The 20,113-nt window shown below is 35.0% G+C and overlaps 2 protein-coding genes across 2 annotated transcripts; one reads left to right on the forward strand and one right to left on the reverse strand.

Annotated features, from left to right (window-relative positions):
- Positions 1-2: 2 nt before the first annotated feature.
- On the forward strand, positions 3-12,301 carry LOC103869269 (serine/threonine-protein kinase UCNL). Its single transcript, XM_033291035.1, has one exon. It carries the CDS (start codon positions 10,848-10,850, stop codon positions 12,057-12,059), a length of 1,212 nt encoding a protein of 403 aa, XP_033146926.1. The 5' UTR covers positions 3-10,847; the 3' UTR covers positions 12,060-12,301.
- Positions 12,302-16,890: 4,589 nt separating this feature from the next.
- On the reverse strand, positions 16,891-18,232 carry LOC103869270 (DNA damage-repair/toleration protein DRT100). Its single transcript, XM_009147333.3, has one exon. It carries the CDS (start codon positions 18,164-18,166, stop codon positions 17,069-17,071), a length of 1,098 nt encoding a protein of 365 aa, XP_009145581.1. The 5' UTR covers positions 18,167-18,232; the 3' UTR covers positions 16,891-17,068.
- Positions 18,233-20,113: the final 1,881 nt, after the last annotated feature.

Genomic DNA, 20,113 nt, shown 5'->3' on the forward strand with positions numbered 1-20,113 from the left:
AATGGATCTTCTGTCTAATCCCTAGTAGCAGTAGAGGTTTTCAAGCTGAAAGGCTAGTCCCGACGTATGAAGGGATATCAACGTCAATAGCACGCAAAGCCAAACTAAATTTATAGTATTTGCCATGTAAAACATGGGCTAAAAGAGAGTCTGGTTATATCAATCTCCACAATGATTTTGTCAACAAGGCTAGATTAGACTCATCTATCATTCTGAAACCAATGTCTGCCTCTTCTCTTGATAATAGTTTTTCCATTTTGCCCAATAAATTACATTTATGGGGGTTTGAACTCCACCAGAATCGTGCAGTAGCACTCACAAGGTATTCGCAGATCTCCAATTGAAGTAAAAAACTAAACATGACATAAGACGGAAAAGCTAATAGTATAGATTTAACTAGCACTTCTTTTTCACCTTGTGATACCCATCTCTCCGTTTATCCATTTACTATGTTTTGTAGTCTGCATGGAATACCTAGGTATGAATCCATTCCTCTTTTTTTATTTTGGATTCAAAGAGTGTCCTTAATTAATTGACTTACAATTACAGGTACTCTCTTGCCAAAGAGTAAGGATGATTTATCAAAGTTTATATATTGATCTGATGCTTTTCCATATTTCCTCATTACTTTCATAACTTCTTCAAGTTCACGAGCTCCGCCTTATAAAAGAAAGGCTAACGCGTGAAACACACATCCCGTTATCTTCCTTTGGTTCTTTGCAAGATTAAGAAGGATAACGAATGCTTCCATTTAAAGAATAAATATGAAATGAGACAAAGAATCTCCTTAATGTAATTTTTTTTTCAAAAGTAATGGTCTCTCTTTGTTACGCTTTCATGAATACCTTATAAGAGTAATGTTCTCTCTATGTTACGTTTTCATGAATACCTTATAGTTAGTTAACGTTATATATTGTATAATCCAATCGATATAAGTGGACGAGAATCTCAATTTCTGCATTAGCGCTTAATAAAGTCCCACTTCATATGGTCATAAGCTTTATAATGGTTATACGGTAATTTAAAAACTACTTTATACGGAAGAAGATGGGGAAGCAAAACTCTGTCTCAGTTTGTGGGTTTTGTGTGCGGTCGTGTTCTCCTTGTATCTCTTTTCTGAGAGTCGAGGCATCTTGGTGGCGATCTGAGTAGTGTAGCGGTGGGCGATGTTGTAGCGGCTTGTCTCGAGGCGTCTTGGATGGGCAGTTCTCCTCGTCCTCTCTTAAGGTAACGCTGGAGATTCCATGACTCGGTGGCGTGTGCAGAATCTGGTCTTCTACTTTGTGGTGGTAACTGTGGTCTGATGTCCATGTTTGGAGGTGTGGGAAGCTTCAGATTCGTCTAGTCGTCTATGGCTGTGGTGAATCGTTGCTCATCAACCTTCTTGCCTTATTTTGCTCTCTACCTAAAGTTCTTTGTCTTCTCTCTCTACCGGAAGCAACAACTTTCATTTGAGGGCTTGATTCGGGTTCTTCATCTTCATGGCTTCTCTATTTTGCCACCAGAATTGCGTTTAACTGTCACATCATGGACCCTTCTTCGGTTATCAGAGATGGGCATTTGGCATTGGAGTTTGAGAAGTCGGTCTATCTCTGATTCGTGTATATCCGATGATGGCTCTTTATGATTGGGTAATGCATCCCAGCATCGGTAATGCATCCCAGCATCAATGTTTATCCTTGATAAATGGAGGTGGTGTTGATCGTTCCTTATTGTGCATGTTATGAATCATTCAAGACATTAAAGTTGATGGTATCTCAAATCCGACTTCTGTAAGTATGGTGTTCTTGTCTTATATATTAAGTGTCTACAGTTGCTTAAGCTAAGAAGAGAGTGGGATGCGAGAGCTCCCTCCCGGATTAACCTGGTGAGGTGGTGATGATGGAATGCTCCGGAGTTGCGCCCACAACTTAGATGTATGACCGATGATTTAATGCTACTAAATTAATGGATTATGGTTGTACTGAATTTTGCTCTCTTAGCTTGTATGTAATTGTAATGATGCCCATTTGAGATATTAATGAAATTTTGCTCTCTTAAATGTAGTATTTATACAATAGTTTATTATTATTATTATTATTATTTTAAAAGAAAAATACTAATAATAATAACCTACGTATAAATACTACATTTAAGGTATTATTGTTCGTGTCATTACATATCAAAGTAAGGAAAGCCAAGATATGAAGTGGGATAATTATGTTCCATAATCTTTTCACTTTTCAAAAAATGTAATTATTATTATGTTACATAATTAATAAAAGTAACAAGAGCACAGTGTGACAGATACACATTGTACCCTAAAGTTGTAACTCTTTAAAAAAAAAAAAAAAAGTTGTAACTCTTTCTCTTTAAAAATTATCTTCTTGAGAATCTCTCTCACTCTCGTTTATGAAACCATTACAAAGGCACACTGTTGTATTTCTTTCGATTGTGCATCCCACGTGACGTCCCCGGTCCCCCACTTCCTTTTCAGCCATACAGCTTTCAGTTTCTAAATTAAATATCTTGTTAAAAATTAGGAATTTATTTCATCGATAATGAAATAAATTTCTGTAAGTTTTTACTATGGAAAATATAAAATTTTACGGATTTGATATCATATTAATTAATATATAGAGTGATCTACAAGACTACAACTACTCTATATTGTATTTGTTTTATTTATATGTGAAATTTCGTTATAAAAAAGAAATTTTATTTTTGGTAAAACATATTTTCTTCATCTATTAAAATGAGAAACAAATAGGCAAGTAGCTATCCGAAATTCTGGTTTAGGTTTGATATATTTCTATAAGTTCTGGAGGTTAGTTTTTTTTTTTTTCTTTTTGGAGGTTAGTTCATTGCATCTCTTTTGAATATCTTGAATATCGTACCATTCTCATCATTTTAATACGTTTCTACATTCAAAAATTTTGTGAGCTAAGTTTAATAAAATGGATAAAAGAACAGTAAACTCATATGAGCTAAAGAATCTACATGTGTTCGATTTATATGATTGTCATGAAAAATATAAAAATAAAAGGACTATCAATATCATTTATGTCAAGTTCTTCTGAATTGTTACAATCAACAGCTAAGTGTAATTGTCATCATATATCAACCAGATATTTTTCCCGTTTTATATATGTGTATTTATAATCTGTTTAAACGAAGAATTTACAAAATAAGTAAGTTTGAAATAGAAATTAACTACAGACCATTGATTTTGACAAAATAAAGTATCTAACAATTAAGTTTGATCTAAGCTCGCTTTATCTCTTAGGCGTATAAGTAACCGGTGAAGGAAACATAGTGAGATGACATTGACAACATCATGTATGACCATTACTTACCACGAACTGTAATCTTATGAGAGAAAACACATCTTCCACGTCACATACTTAATAACCGCAAACGTTCACTGTGTTCAATAAATATGTAGACAAAATATGAACATTCTTACAACAAATGGTGTACTCCATTTACTTTTCACAGTCAAACCAGAGTGTTATATTTCATATTAACAAAATAGCATAAAACACCAATTTCATATCAACCCAAAATAATAAAACATATCCCAATCCCATCCACAACCCCTACCGGTCCGTTTAAGATGGTATGGGTCAGTACCGGATCTTTAGAAAAAAACGAATGGGCCTGAATGTTTGATAATGTCGGGTGTCGGGTCAGATCGGATATAACCCGAGAGACCGAATGGTTACACCCGAAACCCGGCCCTGGTTAACCCTACTCCCCTTTTTCCCTATCGAGATCGAATTTTGATTTCTCTTGATCTTCAAGGGGAGAATTCATGAAACCTTTCCTAAATCACGATCTCCCAAGATATCCTCACCGCAATTATTTCCTAACTCCAATTATCGGATATCTCCAACTGTTTTCGCACATCGTATCTGATTCTCTTCCTCGATTTAAAACCGAAACCCAGATCCTATAAATACTTCTCCTATCATCATCGTCTCCTCCATCACAGAACTCAAGTAATCAAGCAGAGGTACTCCTCTTTTTACATATACTCGATGCTTGTTTCATTTTCTTTTTGCTTTCGGGTTTTTGGGTTTTGGTATAATTTTTAAGATATAAAATCTTATGTTTTGTTTCGTATTAATTAAGCATCACGAGTAGTCATAGGTTCTTTTACATTAACTAGCTGCCTTGTGCAATAATTTCATCACGAATAAACATACTATATGTTCAAGAAAAACAAAATTCTAAATGTAGCAATGAGCTGTTTTGTTTTATGGATACTATATGTTTTGCTTTTGTTTCGTACATGTTGATGTTTGTTCTTGAGCTATGAGCTGAGTGTTTTGTAAGAAACTAATAACTTGAATCGTTTCTTTGGATTTTACTGATGGTAATTTTTTTCTCATTCTCTTGCAGATGGTTGCTGTATCCTCCAAAATTCCACACACTGTTGAAGAAACCATGGATGTTGAAGCTCAAGTTGAAAGAGAAGAGTACCAACGTACTCAAAAACGAGGGAAGGCCATCGATGGAGATGCAACTTCTGGTGTATCTTCTCAATCAAAGAAGGTGATGAAAGTCGTTGTGCCAAGGTCTGGTGTCTGAAAGAATTTTACCTGAACCAAAGAAAGTCGTGACAGATGCATCTGCCACTATTATCGGAAGATCTTCTCATGCGCTACCAAATCAGGAACATCAAACCTCCAGAAGCATTTGTCCATCTGCAAAGAGTACCAAACATGGTTAACCAGTCAAGGAACGAATCAGATAGAGATCAACACTGATGGCAATCTGAAGTCATCAAAAGTTGCAGAGGCTGTTTTCAGAGAGGCATCGAATGAGTTGATTGTGCTAGTAGAACTGCCTCTTTCATTTATTGAAAGCACTGCTTGAAAACACTTATGCAGAAAGGTAATCCATTTAATAAACCCTTACCTTTTTATCTTCTTTTTACATGTAACATTACTAATACGTTTGTTATTAACACTTGCAAGGTAAACCTTTACAAACCCCACTCAAGAAAGACTGCAACTAGAGACATCGTTGAGATGTATGTGACGAAGAAAGCAGCTTTGAAAAACATGCTTCACACAACAAAACAAAGAGTGTCACTTACAACTGACATATGAGTTTCACATGTCACAGGTAACTTATCTACAACTTTTACTTCTTTGTTTTACTTATCATATTCGTTGTTCTACGCATCTGATATATTTTTAAAATTATTTTTTTTTAATTTCTAAAGTCTGATTTTTTTTGTTTAATTTGTAACAGGTGCAAGTTACATGGTGATAATTGCCCACTTCGTTGACGCAGCTTGGCAGCTGAAGAAGCTTATCATGGGCTTCAAGTATGTGATGGACCATAAAGGTCAGACTATCGTAATTGTCCTCTTGGAGTGTTTAGTTGAATGGGGCATTGAAACGGTATTTTGAATCACGGAAGACAATGCAACTGCGAATACTTCTGCCATTAGGAGATTCCATAGTGATTTTAGTGATGTTTCCCCTGAGGCATTAGTTCTAGATGGGAATTTCTTGCACATGAGGTGATATGCTCACATCATTAATTTAATTGCTAAGGAGGATTTGACCGAGGTAGGGGAAAATGTGTTAGCCATTAGGAAAGCTATACAATATGTTCGTTCTTCAACACCTAGGCTTAATGCATTTGATCTTAGATTCACCACTGAGAGAATGAGCCGGGGTAGCTTACATATGGATATTAAGACTAGATGGAACTCAACCTTCCTTATCATGTCTAGGGCTCTTCAGTTTAAAGATGCATTTGATAGGATGGAGGCAGAAGATAGGTTGTATAATGATTATTTTTTGGAGATGGAAAATGGGGTTAAGAGGTGTGGACCGCCTTCTTTGAGAGACAGGAGTGTTGTTGAGAAGCTTAAGAGGTTTCTGATAATCTTTTACAACAACACTTTGGTTGTTTCTGCCTCATCGAAGGTGAACTCTTACAAGTGCTACTGTGAGATAGTGACTATAGAAAGAAACCTCACTGCACTGGCCAACAGCTTCAATCCTGAGTTGTGTGTGAAAGCATCGGAGATGTTGCAGAAGTTTCTCAAATACTGGAATGTATGAAGACTGTCAACAGGATGCTGATCTTAGCCACGGTTTTTGATCCAAGGAAAAATATGCAATTTGCAAAGCTGTGCTTTGAGAAGTTCTATGAAAATGAAAGCTTGGAGTCTAAAGCAATGCTGGAATCTGTTGGTGATCTTCTCAGGTCTATGTTGAAGGAGTACAACACACGTTTCAGAGGGTCTACTGGACAAGCCTCTCAGTCAAATCACGCATCATCATCTCAGCCTCCTCCAGAGACGCAAGATCAAGGCACAGATAGAATGGAGCTGGTGGTTGAAGATTTTGGTTATGAAAGGATGAATTGTGTGTACAAGGAGCTGGTTGTTGAAACGGAAGATTTTACAAGGGATGAACTTGAAATGTACTTGAAGGAGGCAGTTGAAACTCCAAAGCTCTTGGTTGGTATTGAGTTCGAAATTCTCTCTTGGTGGAAGGTTCACAAGATGAAGTATCATGTGCTTGCTGAAATGGCAAGAGATCTCCTCGCCATGCAAGTTTTATCAGTGGCATCTGAAAGTGCTTTTAGCACAAGTGGTAGGATCTTGGAGCCATATCGAAGTTGTCAACCTCATTACATGATACAAGTTCTCATGTGCACTGAGCAATCGATGCATGCTGACAACAAGGTGAGTGAACAAGTCACTACAAATGAGAAGATGCTTGCTGATGTGGAGTTCCTTGATCGACTTCATAAAGGTCTGTGTATCTTTTCACTTACTTTTTTTTACTATATTTCGTACTTTATGTGTTTATGCTACCTCGTGTCTTATACTTTTTTTTTCTGTTGCAGAGTTTCAAGCCCATTGGCTTGATGACTGAAGCTTCAAAGTCGAAGCATGAAGTAAAAGAAGGCGGGTGAAGGTTGAAGCATGGAGCTTGAAGTTTTCTGCATTTGGTTTTTATATCTTTGAAGTTTGAATAATGTTTCTCATTTTGGTTTTAAGAATTTGGTTATGGCTTTAGATTTGTTTGAATTCTCTGAGTTGTTAAGTTTCTCACTTTACTATCAATAATAAAGATGCTTTCGTTTTAAATATGTCTTGCCTTAAGGGTTATGAGGATTCTGAATGCTTTTTTCTGTGTTTTTGTACTTACTTGCATTGCAAATTACAAAATTATTTTGTTTTATAATGGTTACATTCGCTACAAATGGTACATTTAAGAACCGAAATACATATGGACACCCGATACCAAAAGTATTCCGGGTTATACCGGTTCCACGCCAGTCTACAAACCCCGACCCGAACCGTATATCCCCCGAACCGATCTTCAAATTTATCTGAATGGGGTTTCTTTTTGTTAACCATGGAAACCCGACCCCGATTAGGATGGAACCGACACCTGAATGGTACACCGGTTGTCCAGCCCTAAATGATGACATAACATCAACCTCACCATCCAAATACTAAATACTAAATCCTAAACCTTAAACTTCAATCACTAAACCCTAAACTCAAATATAACTCATAAATATAAATATAAACTTTAAACCCGAATAGAATGAAAAAAATAAATAGTATAGTACATATTGGTAAAATTATAAAATGTATATATTTGCATGTAAGAAGTTATGTTGACTCTAACCTCAACCCCAAATTCCAAATACTAAACCCTAAACCAAAATATAAACCCACCCTAATCACTAAACCCTAAACCCAAATATAAATCATAAATACAAATATAAACCCTAAACAAAAATAGAATAGAACAAAATAAATAGTACAATTCATATTGGTGAAATTATAAAATGCCTATGCTTGCATGTAAGAAGTTATATTGACCTCAACCTCAAGTCCCACCTTTCAAATGTTAAACCCTAAATCCAAATTTAAACCCTAAATCCAAATTTAAACCCTAAACCTTAATCACTGAACCCTAAACCCAAAGTTAAACTCTAAACCCAAATATCAAAATCTTAAAATAGTGCATAATATTATGTAATTTTAAACTATATTATGTAATATTAAACTATACGATATAGATCATTTATTGCAATAATCTACTTTTAAATCTAAAATAGAATCATTATAAATAGAACAATTGAAATTTGTGTGAAGTTTACATTTGTATGGGTGTGGTTAACTAAATGTAGGCTCGAGTTTGTAAATGTTTAGTTTTGATCAATATACATAAACCAAGATTCATATCAATTACAACAACAAAACATAACTCATCCGTATGAACTGTAGAATATCATTTATATTCAATATTTGCCAAATAGAACAGAAAAAAAAAAAAAAACAAAATGTAAGCTCGAGTTTGTAAATGGTTCCCTTCCCTCACCCAATAGCTTTTTCTTGTGCCTCACTGTGGAAGCGCCCACTTTCGCCACAGTTAAGACCAGTCACAAGGGCAAAGTCTTGAGGAGCATAACGGATTGACTTCCCCACAAACAGCCACCAGAGCTCAAGTCCTTCTCAGTTACTAACTAACGGCTATTCCATATGAGTAGAATACTTTTAAACAAATCTATGCAGTGTGAACAGACAAAGAAACTACAGGTTGCGGTCAATGGAATGAAAAACATCAGTCTATATATGTATGGTGTAACATACAGATGTACTAGAATAGAAATCAGTAGACTACACATAGTGGAATGAAAAATAAAGAGCCATTGGCCTCACAAATTAGATAACATGTAACACGAGAACAACAAACTAGGGAACAAGTGGATGTCTCACCGCGAAACGCTTTTTCCCGACAAATTGACTAATCGGAAGCAGTAAAAAAATACTTACAAAAGTTACAAAAGCGAGCAAACATAAACACTTAATCAACCATCATCATTTGTTTTTCCCTATTTTACCATACATGAAACAAAAACGAAGTAGATCAAACAATAGGAACGGCCGATTCAGCAAAAGACATCAATATATTTCAGCAGCTACACAAACAGGAACACTTAATCAACCATCCTACTTGATTTCACCGATTTACCCAGATTCCAAAACAAACAAAAAACTTAAGATCAGAACTTACGGTTCGTATCGTATTCTCACCGACTCCCGATTCCGAGAAGCTGAGTCGCCGTACCAAGAAGAAACGATGGAATAAGTGATTTTGATCGGAGAGAAACACCATAAACGTTGGCGGTGTATATGCGGTGCCCAATTTTTGATGAAGACTATTATTCACTTTCATATACCAAAAGATGGTAAAGTTAAAATGAGAGGGTGTGAATAACGAAGGGACACGAGTTACTTTTTCACAGTGAGTATCAATCATTTTTGTTTCTTTCTTTTGCAAGTTTTTCCGGTTATTATTGAGGGCAATATGACAATATTGTATAAAAAATGTGTCGGTGAATTAGAACATTTAGCAGATAGTAAATTATTAATTGTTTGTGTGTTATACAATGCAATTTTCCTTAAATTTACTAGACACTTAGACAGTAACTTGGCAGAAAACTGTCTAATTTGTTTGCAAAGTCTTTTACCATTAAATTGTTTACAGTTTTTAGTTTAAAATTTTTAGTTATATGTTAAGTAAATTTATGTTCATGTGCAAATAAAGTGACCATAAAAAGTGAAACATAATTCTTCAAAATAAACAATATAAAAAGAATTACATTTACAGAATTATCATCTCCATCATGTATACACGCAATAATCTAGGGGGGGGGAGAGAAATAATTAATTCTTCAAAAAAAAATTAATCGATTTAATGAAAGTAGGTTTACTAATTGGAAAGTAGGTTTACTAATTGGACGGGCGTGGTAAAAGATTAACACTAAACAAAGATTTAGCTTTAGATTTAATGCGGTGGTTGCGAGGCTCCAGTTTGGCCTGGCGGCGACACATTGGCTCTACTGCATTATGGTATTGCACGTGTTCCATTATTTCAACTCCTTCATAATTTGCCTTCAGTTTTATATATTTCCTTGTCGTGAAGTGGATGGAAATAAAAGAAAAAAAAACAAAATATACTAGTAGATGACATTATTAATTTATTTGAGTATTCTTAATTAAATTAATTTTTGGTCTGTAGACAACCTGGACATTTCATTAATAGTAGAATTTTTACAGGGTTATTAAATAACTAACGTTACATATACATTAGAAGAGCGAAGTCTAGTTATTGGCTACTGCGTTTTTGCCAATTGATTAGCCGTCCTATTAACAGACAGTACATAGAACTATAGAAGTTAAAAGCGGAAGAGGTCTAACTTCGCATTGGAATGTCTTGATAATATGTAGTTGAAAAGTTTGAAACAGATTAGCGTTCATAAATCTTGATCGGTTCCATTGAAAGAGACTAGATAGCTCTGAAGTCATGGCAGAGTATTGTTCTCTTCATGTAAAGGATGGTAGGCACTAGGCAGGTTATCAAATGGTCCTCCCCATCAGCTGATCGCACGAAGGAGAATGTGGATTCCTCGAAGCTTCGAGAGAGAGATAGTTCTCTTAGATTGTTTTAATAATAAAGTCTTAATGGTCGTGTATCAATATTATTAAACATGTAGTCATGGTGTCCGTGTCCTACTAAAGAAAATAAAATTGTAGATTATATTACGTGTGCATATATCTTCCGCAACCTTTTCTTATTAGACAGACGTGAAAACTGGCCATAATATGCGGAAAATACAATTAACAGGTTTTTGTAATTAACTAATTATCAATTTTCATACAAGAAAATAAAATACTAAAAGAGACAAAGAAGTAACAGATATGAAGGCAACGATAACGATAGAACTATATTTATTTATAAATACAAGAAAAGAGGAGACAGAACCCAAAATTCAGACCCACTCGTTTCTCTCTCTCTCTCACTCACACTCAAATGGAGTCATCGCCGTCGTCCCCACCTTCATCGCCTGGGATTCTCAACCTCGACTCTATCAGAGCTCTTAAAATCCTCGGACAAGGCGCCACCGGAACTGTCTTCCTCGCACATGACGTTGTTTCTGTCTCCCCTTCTTCTTCTTCCTTCGCCGTCAAGCTTGTCCACAAATCGTCAGCCTCCTCTCTCCGCCGTGCACGGTGGGAAATCGAGGTCCTCCGTCGTCTCTCCGTTGAAACGAACCAAAACCCGTTTCTCCCTCGTCTCTTAGCTTCCTTCGAGTCACCGGAATTTTTCGTATGGGCTGTCCCGTATTGCTCCGGCGGCGATCTCAACGTCCTTCTTCGCCGTCAAAACGACGGCGTTTTTAGCTCCTCTGTTATTAGATTCTACGTGGCTGAGATCGTCTGTGCGCTTGAGCATCTTCATTCCATGGGGATCGCTTACAGAGACTTGAAACCAGAGAACATATTGATTCAGCAATCCGGTCACGTTACACTCACCGACTTCGACCTTTCTCGGAGCCTCATGAAGCCCACCCGACCCGAATTCTTTCAACCCGACCCGGAATTGTGCACCGATCCTATAAAAAGTCGGAGCTTTTCTCGCTGGGTCTCGCCGGCGAAGTCAGAAAGCAAGAAAACGAGATCCGCTCGGGTCAACCCGATTACTCGCCGGAAAACTAGTTTTTCCTCCGGCGATCGTTCAAATTCCTTCGTCGGAACTGATGAGTACGTCTCGCCGGAGGTAATTCGCGGCGACGGTCACGACTTCGCCGTCGATTGGTGGGCTCTCGGTGTTCTGACGTTCGAGATGATGTACGGAGAGACGCCGTTCAAAGGGAAGAGCAAGAAGGAGACTTTTCGAAATGTGCTGGTTAAAGAACCTGAGTTCGCCGGAAAACCAAATGATCTCACGGATCTTATCCGGCGGCTGCTTGTGAAAGACTCGAGTAGGCGGTTAGGCAGCCGCCGTGGCGCAGCGGAGATAAAGGAGCATCCTTTTTTCGCGGGTGTGAGGTGGCATTTGTTAACGGAAGTGTTACGACCTCCGTTTATTCCGTTAAGAGATGACGGTGAATTAACGGTTGGTGGGTTTGATATAAGGGAACATTTGGAGAAACTGAGGATGACGGTGTCATCAGCTCTTCCGTCACCGTTACAATCTCCTTCGCACGTGTGTCGTAACAGCGATTCGTTCATTGATTTCTGATCCACGGGTGTGGAATTAACACGTACAAAGTTGTAGATACTTATTTTTCTTATGTGGTGTAATTTTTATTTTTTCTGGTTTTCGTTTATATGAAAATCATTGTTGAACTTTTTTTTGGTATATAGAAGACTTCGCTGCACAGTCCGAAGAAGAAACTAGCAAATTTTAAATAAAAATATCGCTTTTAAAAAGATAATTATAAGGAATCATTAGTATAGGATGTCGTGGTAGAAATATAAAAATAATCTATATTATTAAAACAGAAACATTGTGTTAGACCTAACATGTTTTTAAATTAAATACATCTTCCTACTTTATAGTTAAACCTACATTAAATCACTAATATTCTTTTCCTTATACTACTATCAATGTTTTCAAACAATATAGTCATTTCTTTATACTACTATCCATTTTCCCAAACAACACTATAATTAATCTTATGTCCAAACAATATAAAATATTAGAACTTATCTTTTTAACAACCAAATATTTAAATAAATTAAATAATTAAATTTTTTTTATAAAAAACGAAAATAAATAAAACTTAATTTTACAGGTTTAAATACTACAAAAACATTTCAATCAATGATAAATCAATTAAATTAACATATTATTTTATTTATATTTACTAAGTAATTGTTCTATCATTTATTTAAGTAAGATAACAATTCAATAATAGCCATTACATAAAAAATAAATATATAAACATTATACAGTGTACAATAACTATAATAACAAAAATAATTATGAAAAAATGTTCAAAATATATGTTATCTAAAGAAAAATGCTTAATACTAATTGTTAACAAAAAAAATTAAAGCGATTATAATATAAATGATTAACAAGAAAAATTACACAAAACAATTATAATAAAATTAATTAAGTTATATAAAATGGAGTAATATGATCAAGACATTTATAGTTGTTAATTATATCTTTTTTTTCTCTATCAAAATTTTGTAGAAATGTCATAATTTAATAAAATTGTAAGACAATAAACTTTAAAATTTGGATTATAAGGTGACAAATTATAAAACTATAGCAATTTAAATCAAATTTGATATGTTAACATATCGGACATCCATCGGTTCAATTGGTTAGTCTCGGATATAGTGATTTTTATAAACATGGATATTTTTAAAACCTAAATTGAATTATTGATTCACCGGATTAACCGATTTGACTGCGGATTCGGGTCAAATTTAAAAGCATTAATTTAAATGCAAAGAAAATTCAAATAAACAAAATTCTTACAAATTAACAAAATATTTATTAATTATTAGTGAAAATTTTCATCATAAAATAATCCGCTCTAAGCGCGGATGATCTAGTTAAAGAATTAAATGAGAATGTGTAATCATATAATTACACGGTCTAATTCCTTCCGTAAAGCATATTACCTGATAATTACACTTGACTACTTGAGAACTCACATTTTTTATATTCGTTTTCATTCACATACGTTGATAGCACTCAAAATCAATGTCTTAATTAATTAAAGACGAAAAAGATTTAGATTGTGGAACGCGTACTTTACTTTTTAATCACCATAATTATTCAACTCTAATACAGTAGCTATTTCTTCTGCTGGCTTTATTAATGAATCGTATAGACAGCAATGTTCTACTGTGATTCGGTAAATAGTATGCTTTTAGCGGTGAGAGAAATGCGATACTGAAGTTGAGACTTAAGATAGCAATTAAGAAATTATCAACCACTCTTTAGACATGTTTATATTATAGTGTGTTAGTTTAGGGGCGACTTGATCCCACATATTTGATTACTTTATTGATATGTAATGCTTAACATGACAGATATAGTCATTGGAGTACAAAATGTCTCCTCAAGATTCCCCAACACTCTTATTATGACATTGACTTGCAGACTAGAACATATCTAAGGAGAATCTTTCATTTGAATCCCGGTGTTATTTATAAGACAGAATCTGAATTCATTATACAGTATCAATTCACAAATGTTATCAAACGTGTAGAGGTGCGCTACAACGTGGATTCTAAGAATTTGAATACATAGGTAGGTACGTATTTTTCAAAGTTATTATGGTTAACATGTTCGTCTTTAGAAATTAAGTTATTAAGATATCATTCTATGTCATATATGACTAGCACGGAGGAAATGAGTTAAGGAGTGGTTCTTTTTTTTTTGTCACGAAGTTAAGGAGTGGTTCTTTGTGTTTCAAAAAAGTGTTTCAAAAAAAAAAAGAAAGGGGGACAAAGCTTATAATTATTTGTTGGCATTTTTATAAATGACAAACGATATTTTATTTCACTGAAACCCATCAAGATAATTAATAATGTCAAAATAATTTTATTTAAAAAATAGAAAATGGAGAAAATCAAAATAAATAAGTCAGAAGACAAATTAATTCAATACAACGAAGGTGACCACACGTTGTGTTGGAGAAACCTAATTGCTATGGCTAAATTCTAACTAAAGTCTAAGGAACCATTTGACCAAAAAAAAAAAAAAGTCTAAGGAACCATAAAATAAAGATGTCGAATGGGGTACATGACAGTTTTATCGAAAACCAAGCAGCAATTTCAGATTCACCATGTTAATTATGAAGTGAGTTGATGAGTTACTAATAAAGTCGTTTAACTAATAAAAGCTAAATCCATTAAAGTAAATGGAAACATAACCATGATCATTACAAGCTATTAGCTATGTATAGAAACAAAGTAAGAGATAGAGAAGACTATGACACTGAATTCTCTGCAGACACTTATTTATTTACTCTATGTTTGTTTGTTTTCTTATCTTAATTCTTGTAATAAGGGCTATATAATCATCAATGCTAAAATAAACATTTTACATGGATTCACAATTAACGTGGGTTCACAACTAAATAACTACAAAGGATCAAGGATCTACGCTGTGGATCTCAATTATGTGTTGTATAGATTCAAAAGTAATAGTACCATATAAGATAGAGCCTTGAAAATTACACAACTAGTTAAAGACTATCCCAAGATTGGATATGGTAACAATTGCAGATTTCTTTTCATTTGAAATTTGGGAGATTTTTTTTTTTTGGTTTTCTTGAATTCTGTTCCTTTGTTTTTTTTTTTAGCTTCAACATATTTTATTAACTTGATAAAGAAGATACATAATCCCTGTGTAGTAAATTTGTTATTGTTACAGGGGAATAAAAATGAAAGTGAAAAAGATTTCCATATGGAATCATATCTTTAGCAAGCTTGTCTGCAACCTTGTTTCTTCCTCTTCTAATCCATATGATTCTTATAGCTTCAAATTGTCGACTCCACCATCTTATTTCTCTTATCCAATTATATGCTTGGAAATTCAGACTTTGGCCATCCAATATGTTGATGAGTTTCTTACAATCACTTTCAAAAACCATCTTTCTGTATCCCCGACTCCAACAATGTTGCATGGAAATTATTAATGCTTGACACTCCGCTTCAAAAGTATTGTTGACCACCTCTCTTACTGCTTGTCCTGCTCCTCTAAAGACACCTTGATAATCTCTCACTACCCATCCTGCTTTACCTATTCTAGTAGAAGTAGAAAAGGAACCATCAAGATTGCATTTTATCCATCCATCTCCTGGTTTCTTCCATATGCGATTTGAATTATTAGTTGCATAGTTTCCTTCTCTGTGGGTCTGCTTCTCTTTATTATCTTCCACAATACTCCATTCAGCCGCATCTGATTTTGCTTGACTTAGTAGAGTCCACAATTGTATATGTTTTTGAGAGAACACCAACGTATTACGACTTTTCCTTTGTTATTGCCGAAAAATTGTAACAAGTAGGAAATAATGGCATTAAGAAAGATAAAAGAAGGTAATTTCACGTGTTGTGTTCGGCAACAGCCTAACACTAGCCCAAACTCACGCCATACAAGCCCATAGCAGGAATAGTTGAAGATTTTGATTACAATACAATTTTCTTTTCATCCTCATCTATTTGCTTTGCCACTAACGTAATTTTCAATAGTTAACTTTCAGGTGTTTTTTTCAACTTATAAGAAGAATTAATGAGCTCACATTAGTTGACTTGGTAACCTATTCTTAAAACATGAGAATGAAACAGGTTCAGACTTGCTACTAGTGATATTGAATCTCATCAATAACTTGAAACTTTTGCGTACCACCACCACCACGTACAGAATACAAGGTTTGTGTTTTGAGTCGACAGTCATAAATTGGAACGTCCGCAGGTCCAGTTATATGGGCTCTAATGGGCCCAATGCAGCTTATAATTAAAATGGTATATTAATTTAGAGACAATAAGAAATGAATGCAAGTGAGTAGACCCATGTAGTGAAGCAGCGACAGGTCCTGAGGTCACACTCACCGCAAAATGCTTACAGAGTTTCACATGCAATGCTTCTGCCCATTTATTTTTCTTTATTGCACACTTTATTATCATTACCCCACACCACACCACTTTCTACTTAATGTTTTCATTTAATTCATTCGTTCCTATTCTTCATGTGAGTTGGATTTTCCTGCATTAAATTTTTCTTTGATATATCCCCAAATGTATATATTTATCCCTAGAATATTTTTTTTTTCAGAAACAAACTCAAGTGAATAGATTCTATGTTATGTATTATGTAATTATAGTATATAATATGTTAGTAGTAAATAAGTTTCCATGATTCTAATAAATGTACAACTGTATCCGTATGGTATGTCGATTTAGGTGATACAATATTTACTTACCCTCTCTAGTGCCATTTTATCTATCTTTTGTAATCAATCTAATTGAAAAGCTATATAAGCTCTGTAGCCTGATAAAAAATTTAACGTTTGTATAGTAGATATGAGGTTTAAATTCCTTTGTAACATATTTTTTTTGGTATTGATATGGATACAACTTACAGAAAACAGTTCTATTGTAAGTAGAGCAGGTCGTGATAATAATCAATCATAAAGTACCGAACGTAGCACACATTTATGTTTTTCTTCAGTGCATAATCATAAAATATAATAAGGTCTAATAAACGAAGATTACATAAAATCAGTTTTTTAAACAAGCCCTCAAAGGTTTGCCGCAAAGACAGTCGTTGTACATAAACGACGCCGCTTCAAGGTGACTGAACGGCGACCCCACCGGAATCCTCCCGCAGAGATGGTTATGGCTAAGATCCAAATGGCCAATAAACGACGCACCAGAAATTGATCTCGGGATTGGTCCCTTGAGATTGTTATAAGACAAATCAAGTACAGTGAAGTAAGACCTTGGTCCGAACCCTTCCGGTATCTTCCCTTGCAACATGTTCCTGCTCAAATTCAAGTTCATCACCGATGACGTCATCAGAGTTTGTGGTATCTCACCGGAGAATTTGTTTCCGTCGAGGTTAAGCGTCGCGAGAACCGCCATACGGCCTAGGGACGCTGGAATCGGGCCGTATAATTGGTTACCTGAGAGATCAACGTCCGCTAACCGGTAAATCCGGGTTAGTGATTCAGGAATTCGACCGGTTATTCGGTTACCGCTTAGCAATGCGCGGCTGAGCATGGTTAACCGGCCGAAGTCCGGCGGGATTACGCCGGAGATGAGGTTGTTACGGAGGTCTAAGTGCATTAAGCTAGAGAGGTTGGTTAACGATTTTGGAATTGAACCGGATATCCGGTTATCCGCTACGTTTAAAACAGCTAACCGGTGTAGCCTTCCGATGTCGTTTGGTATCCCGCCGGAGATTTGGTTTCCGATGAGATCGAGCGTACGGAGGAAAGGAAGACGTGTGATGCACGTGGGGATCTCGCCGGAGATACCTTTCCAATCGGCGATGGTGATGGCGGAGAGACGAGCGAGGTCGCATATCGCCGGAGAGATGTGTCCGGTCATGTAACCGGTTCGGTGAGCTCGCTCGAAGATGGGGTCTTCTGACTCGCCGCGGAGGTTGATGTCGGCGACTCGGTGAGTGAGCGAGTCGCAGCTGACGCCGTACCAGTTGTGGCAGCAGTCTTGGCCGGTCCATGAGTTGAAAATGCCGAGGTATGGCTCGTGGAGTGCTGCACGGAAAGCTAGAAGTGCACGGCGGTCTGAAGGCGGACAGCATGTTGCGGTTGAGACTAGAAGGAGGAGGAGTGATACGAAGACGTTGAGCTTCATTGTTCGAGATTCTCTTTTGTCACAGTGTTGGGAATTGGGACTTGATGTGTGAGTGTAGAAGATAAACGTTATGGGCATATAAATAGCGAATAATAATAAATAACGAATTTTAAAAATAAATATTTATAAACAAAGAGAAAGGACAATACTTGGCAAAAATACATTAAATATTATTTTTACATAGTTATTAGATAATAGTTCGGTTTGGTTATGATTAGACATTTTGGACTCGAAACAACAATAATGGTGTGTTCGTGTAATCTTCATTAATCATTAAAATTCTACATTAAATAGTCAACATAAAATGCAAATTCATGTGAGATTTAATACTACACACCGAAATACTAACATTGTTATGGAATATAATGGTACTTAAACCGAAACTAATAAATTGGTGATTCAGAAAATGTAAGTGATTTAAATATTTGCAAAATTGGTGATAACTTTCTTAACATGTGGCTTTGTTTAATGAATAACATGGAATTAAATGGTTTGTAATACTAGTTATGTGGACACAAATATGTAGAAACCACACACATGGATTAGAGTTTGAAGCACATTCATTAGATATCAATAGGGAAGCTTGCGGACAAACTAAGATAGAGACAGGAACTGGAAGTGGGGGAGAGTTTCCATGCAAATAATTGAAGCTACGATTAGATTTTCCGATGAGACTTGCCGGCTAGATAAGATTCGTCTACAATTAATCAAAAGTCACCATGATGCCACGTTGCCATGTCCTTGCATTTTAATCGTTTTTCTTTCATAAGCATTCTTCTACGCATCTTCCGAATCGCATATAATTGTAGTTACGTTGAATAAAATGTCACGATAGAAAGAGAAAAAAAAAGAAATTTTACGATACTTTGTCCGTCCGCACATCTAGTTCAGCACCGACGGTTTTGTATAGAACCACAGGGTACATAAACAAAGAGACATAACTGCGATACATTTTTCTTGTTCTTGGCAATTGGCAATGGCATTCATAAATGATTAATATGAGACATATTATTACTCCATTAGGAATTTGTAGAAATGAGTTTAATATTCATGTTTGAATTCGCTGTTTGTTGCCACATCAGTACTACCTTTGACTATTTTACTTGTTGAGTTTATCAAAGTTTGTAGGATAGGTTTTTGCGGGTATTTTACGTGTTAAAAGACTCAAAACATTACAGTTATTGTTTCTGGTTATAATCATCCACGAACTCCAAAGCCTTGGTTGGTGATAAAATTGTGAAGATAATACTTTATATAGAAATGGTATCTTTCTGAAAAAAAAAACAATGTAATAAGATAGTCTTGAGTTAAACTTATAAATTTCGAAGTTTGAAATTTACAATTATTAAATAATAGAAAAATTATTTGTGAATAATTTTTTTCATAAGTTTTATCTTTGTAAGATAGAGATAATAGTAAAATAGTTTAATACTCCCTCTATTTCAAAATACTTGATGTTTTAAATATGAATACACAAGAATTAATGAATAGTTTTTTTTCTTAAAAAGTAACATTAAAAATATAAAGTAAAACTAATTCAACCAATCATAAAAACCACTATAAAACATTATTGGTGACACAGTTTTGTAAAACTAAAACTAATATAAAAATATCAAAACATCAAATATTTTAAAACATTTTAAACTCTCAAAAACATCATTTATTTTGAAAGGGAAGGAGTATATATCAACTTTAAACTCCAGTTCTAAAACGTAACTTTTAAGCCCATAAAATCTAAACAAAGTGATGTGTTTTTTAACTTTTAAACCCATAAAAACTTAACTTTTAACTTTTATTTTCAACATATAAGCTTAGCTTTTAAACCCTAAAACTTTACTGAACTTTTCTTTTCTCATCGCATAAAAATAAACTTTCAACTTTTCTTCTAGCACTTAATTTTAAACACACAGAAACTTGTAAATCCTAAAATATAAACAAACTGATGTG

This window comes from Brassica rapa, chromosome A05, assembly GCF_000309985.2.
Source record: "Brassica rapa cultivar Chiifu-401-42 chromosome A05, CAAS_Brap_v3.01, whole genome shotgun sequence".
Lineage (NCBI taxonomy): Eukaryota > Viridiplantae > Streptophyta > Magnoliopsida > Brassicales > Brassicaceae > Brassica > Brassica rapa.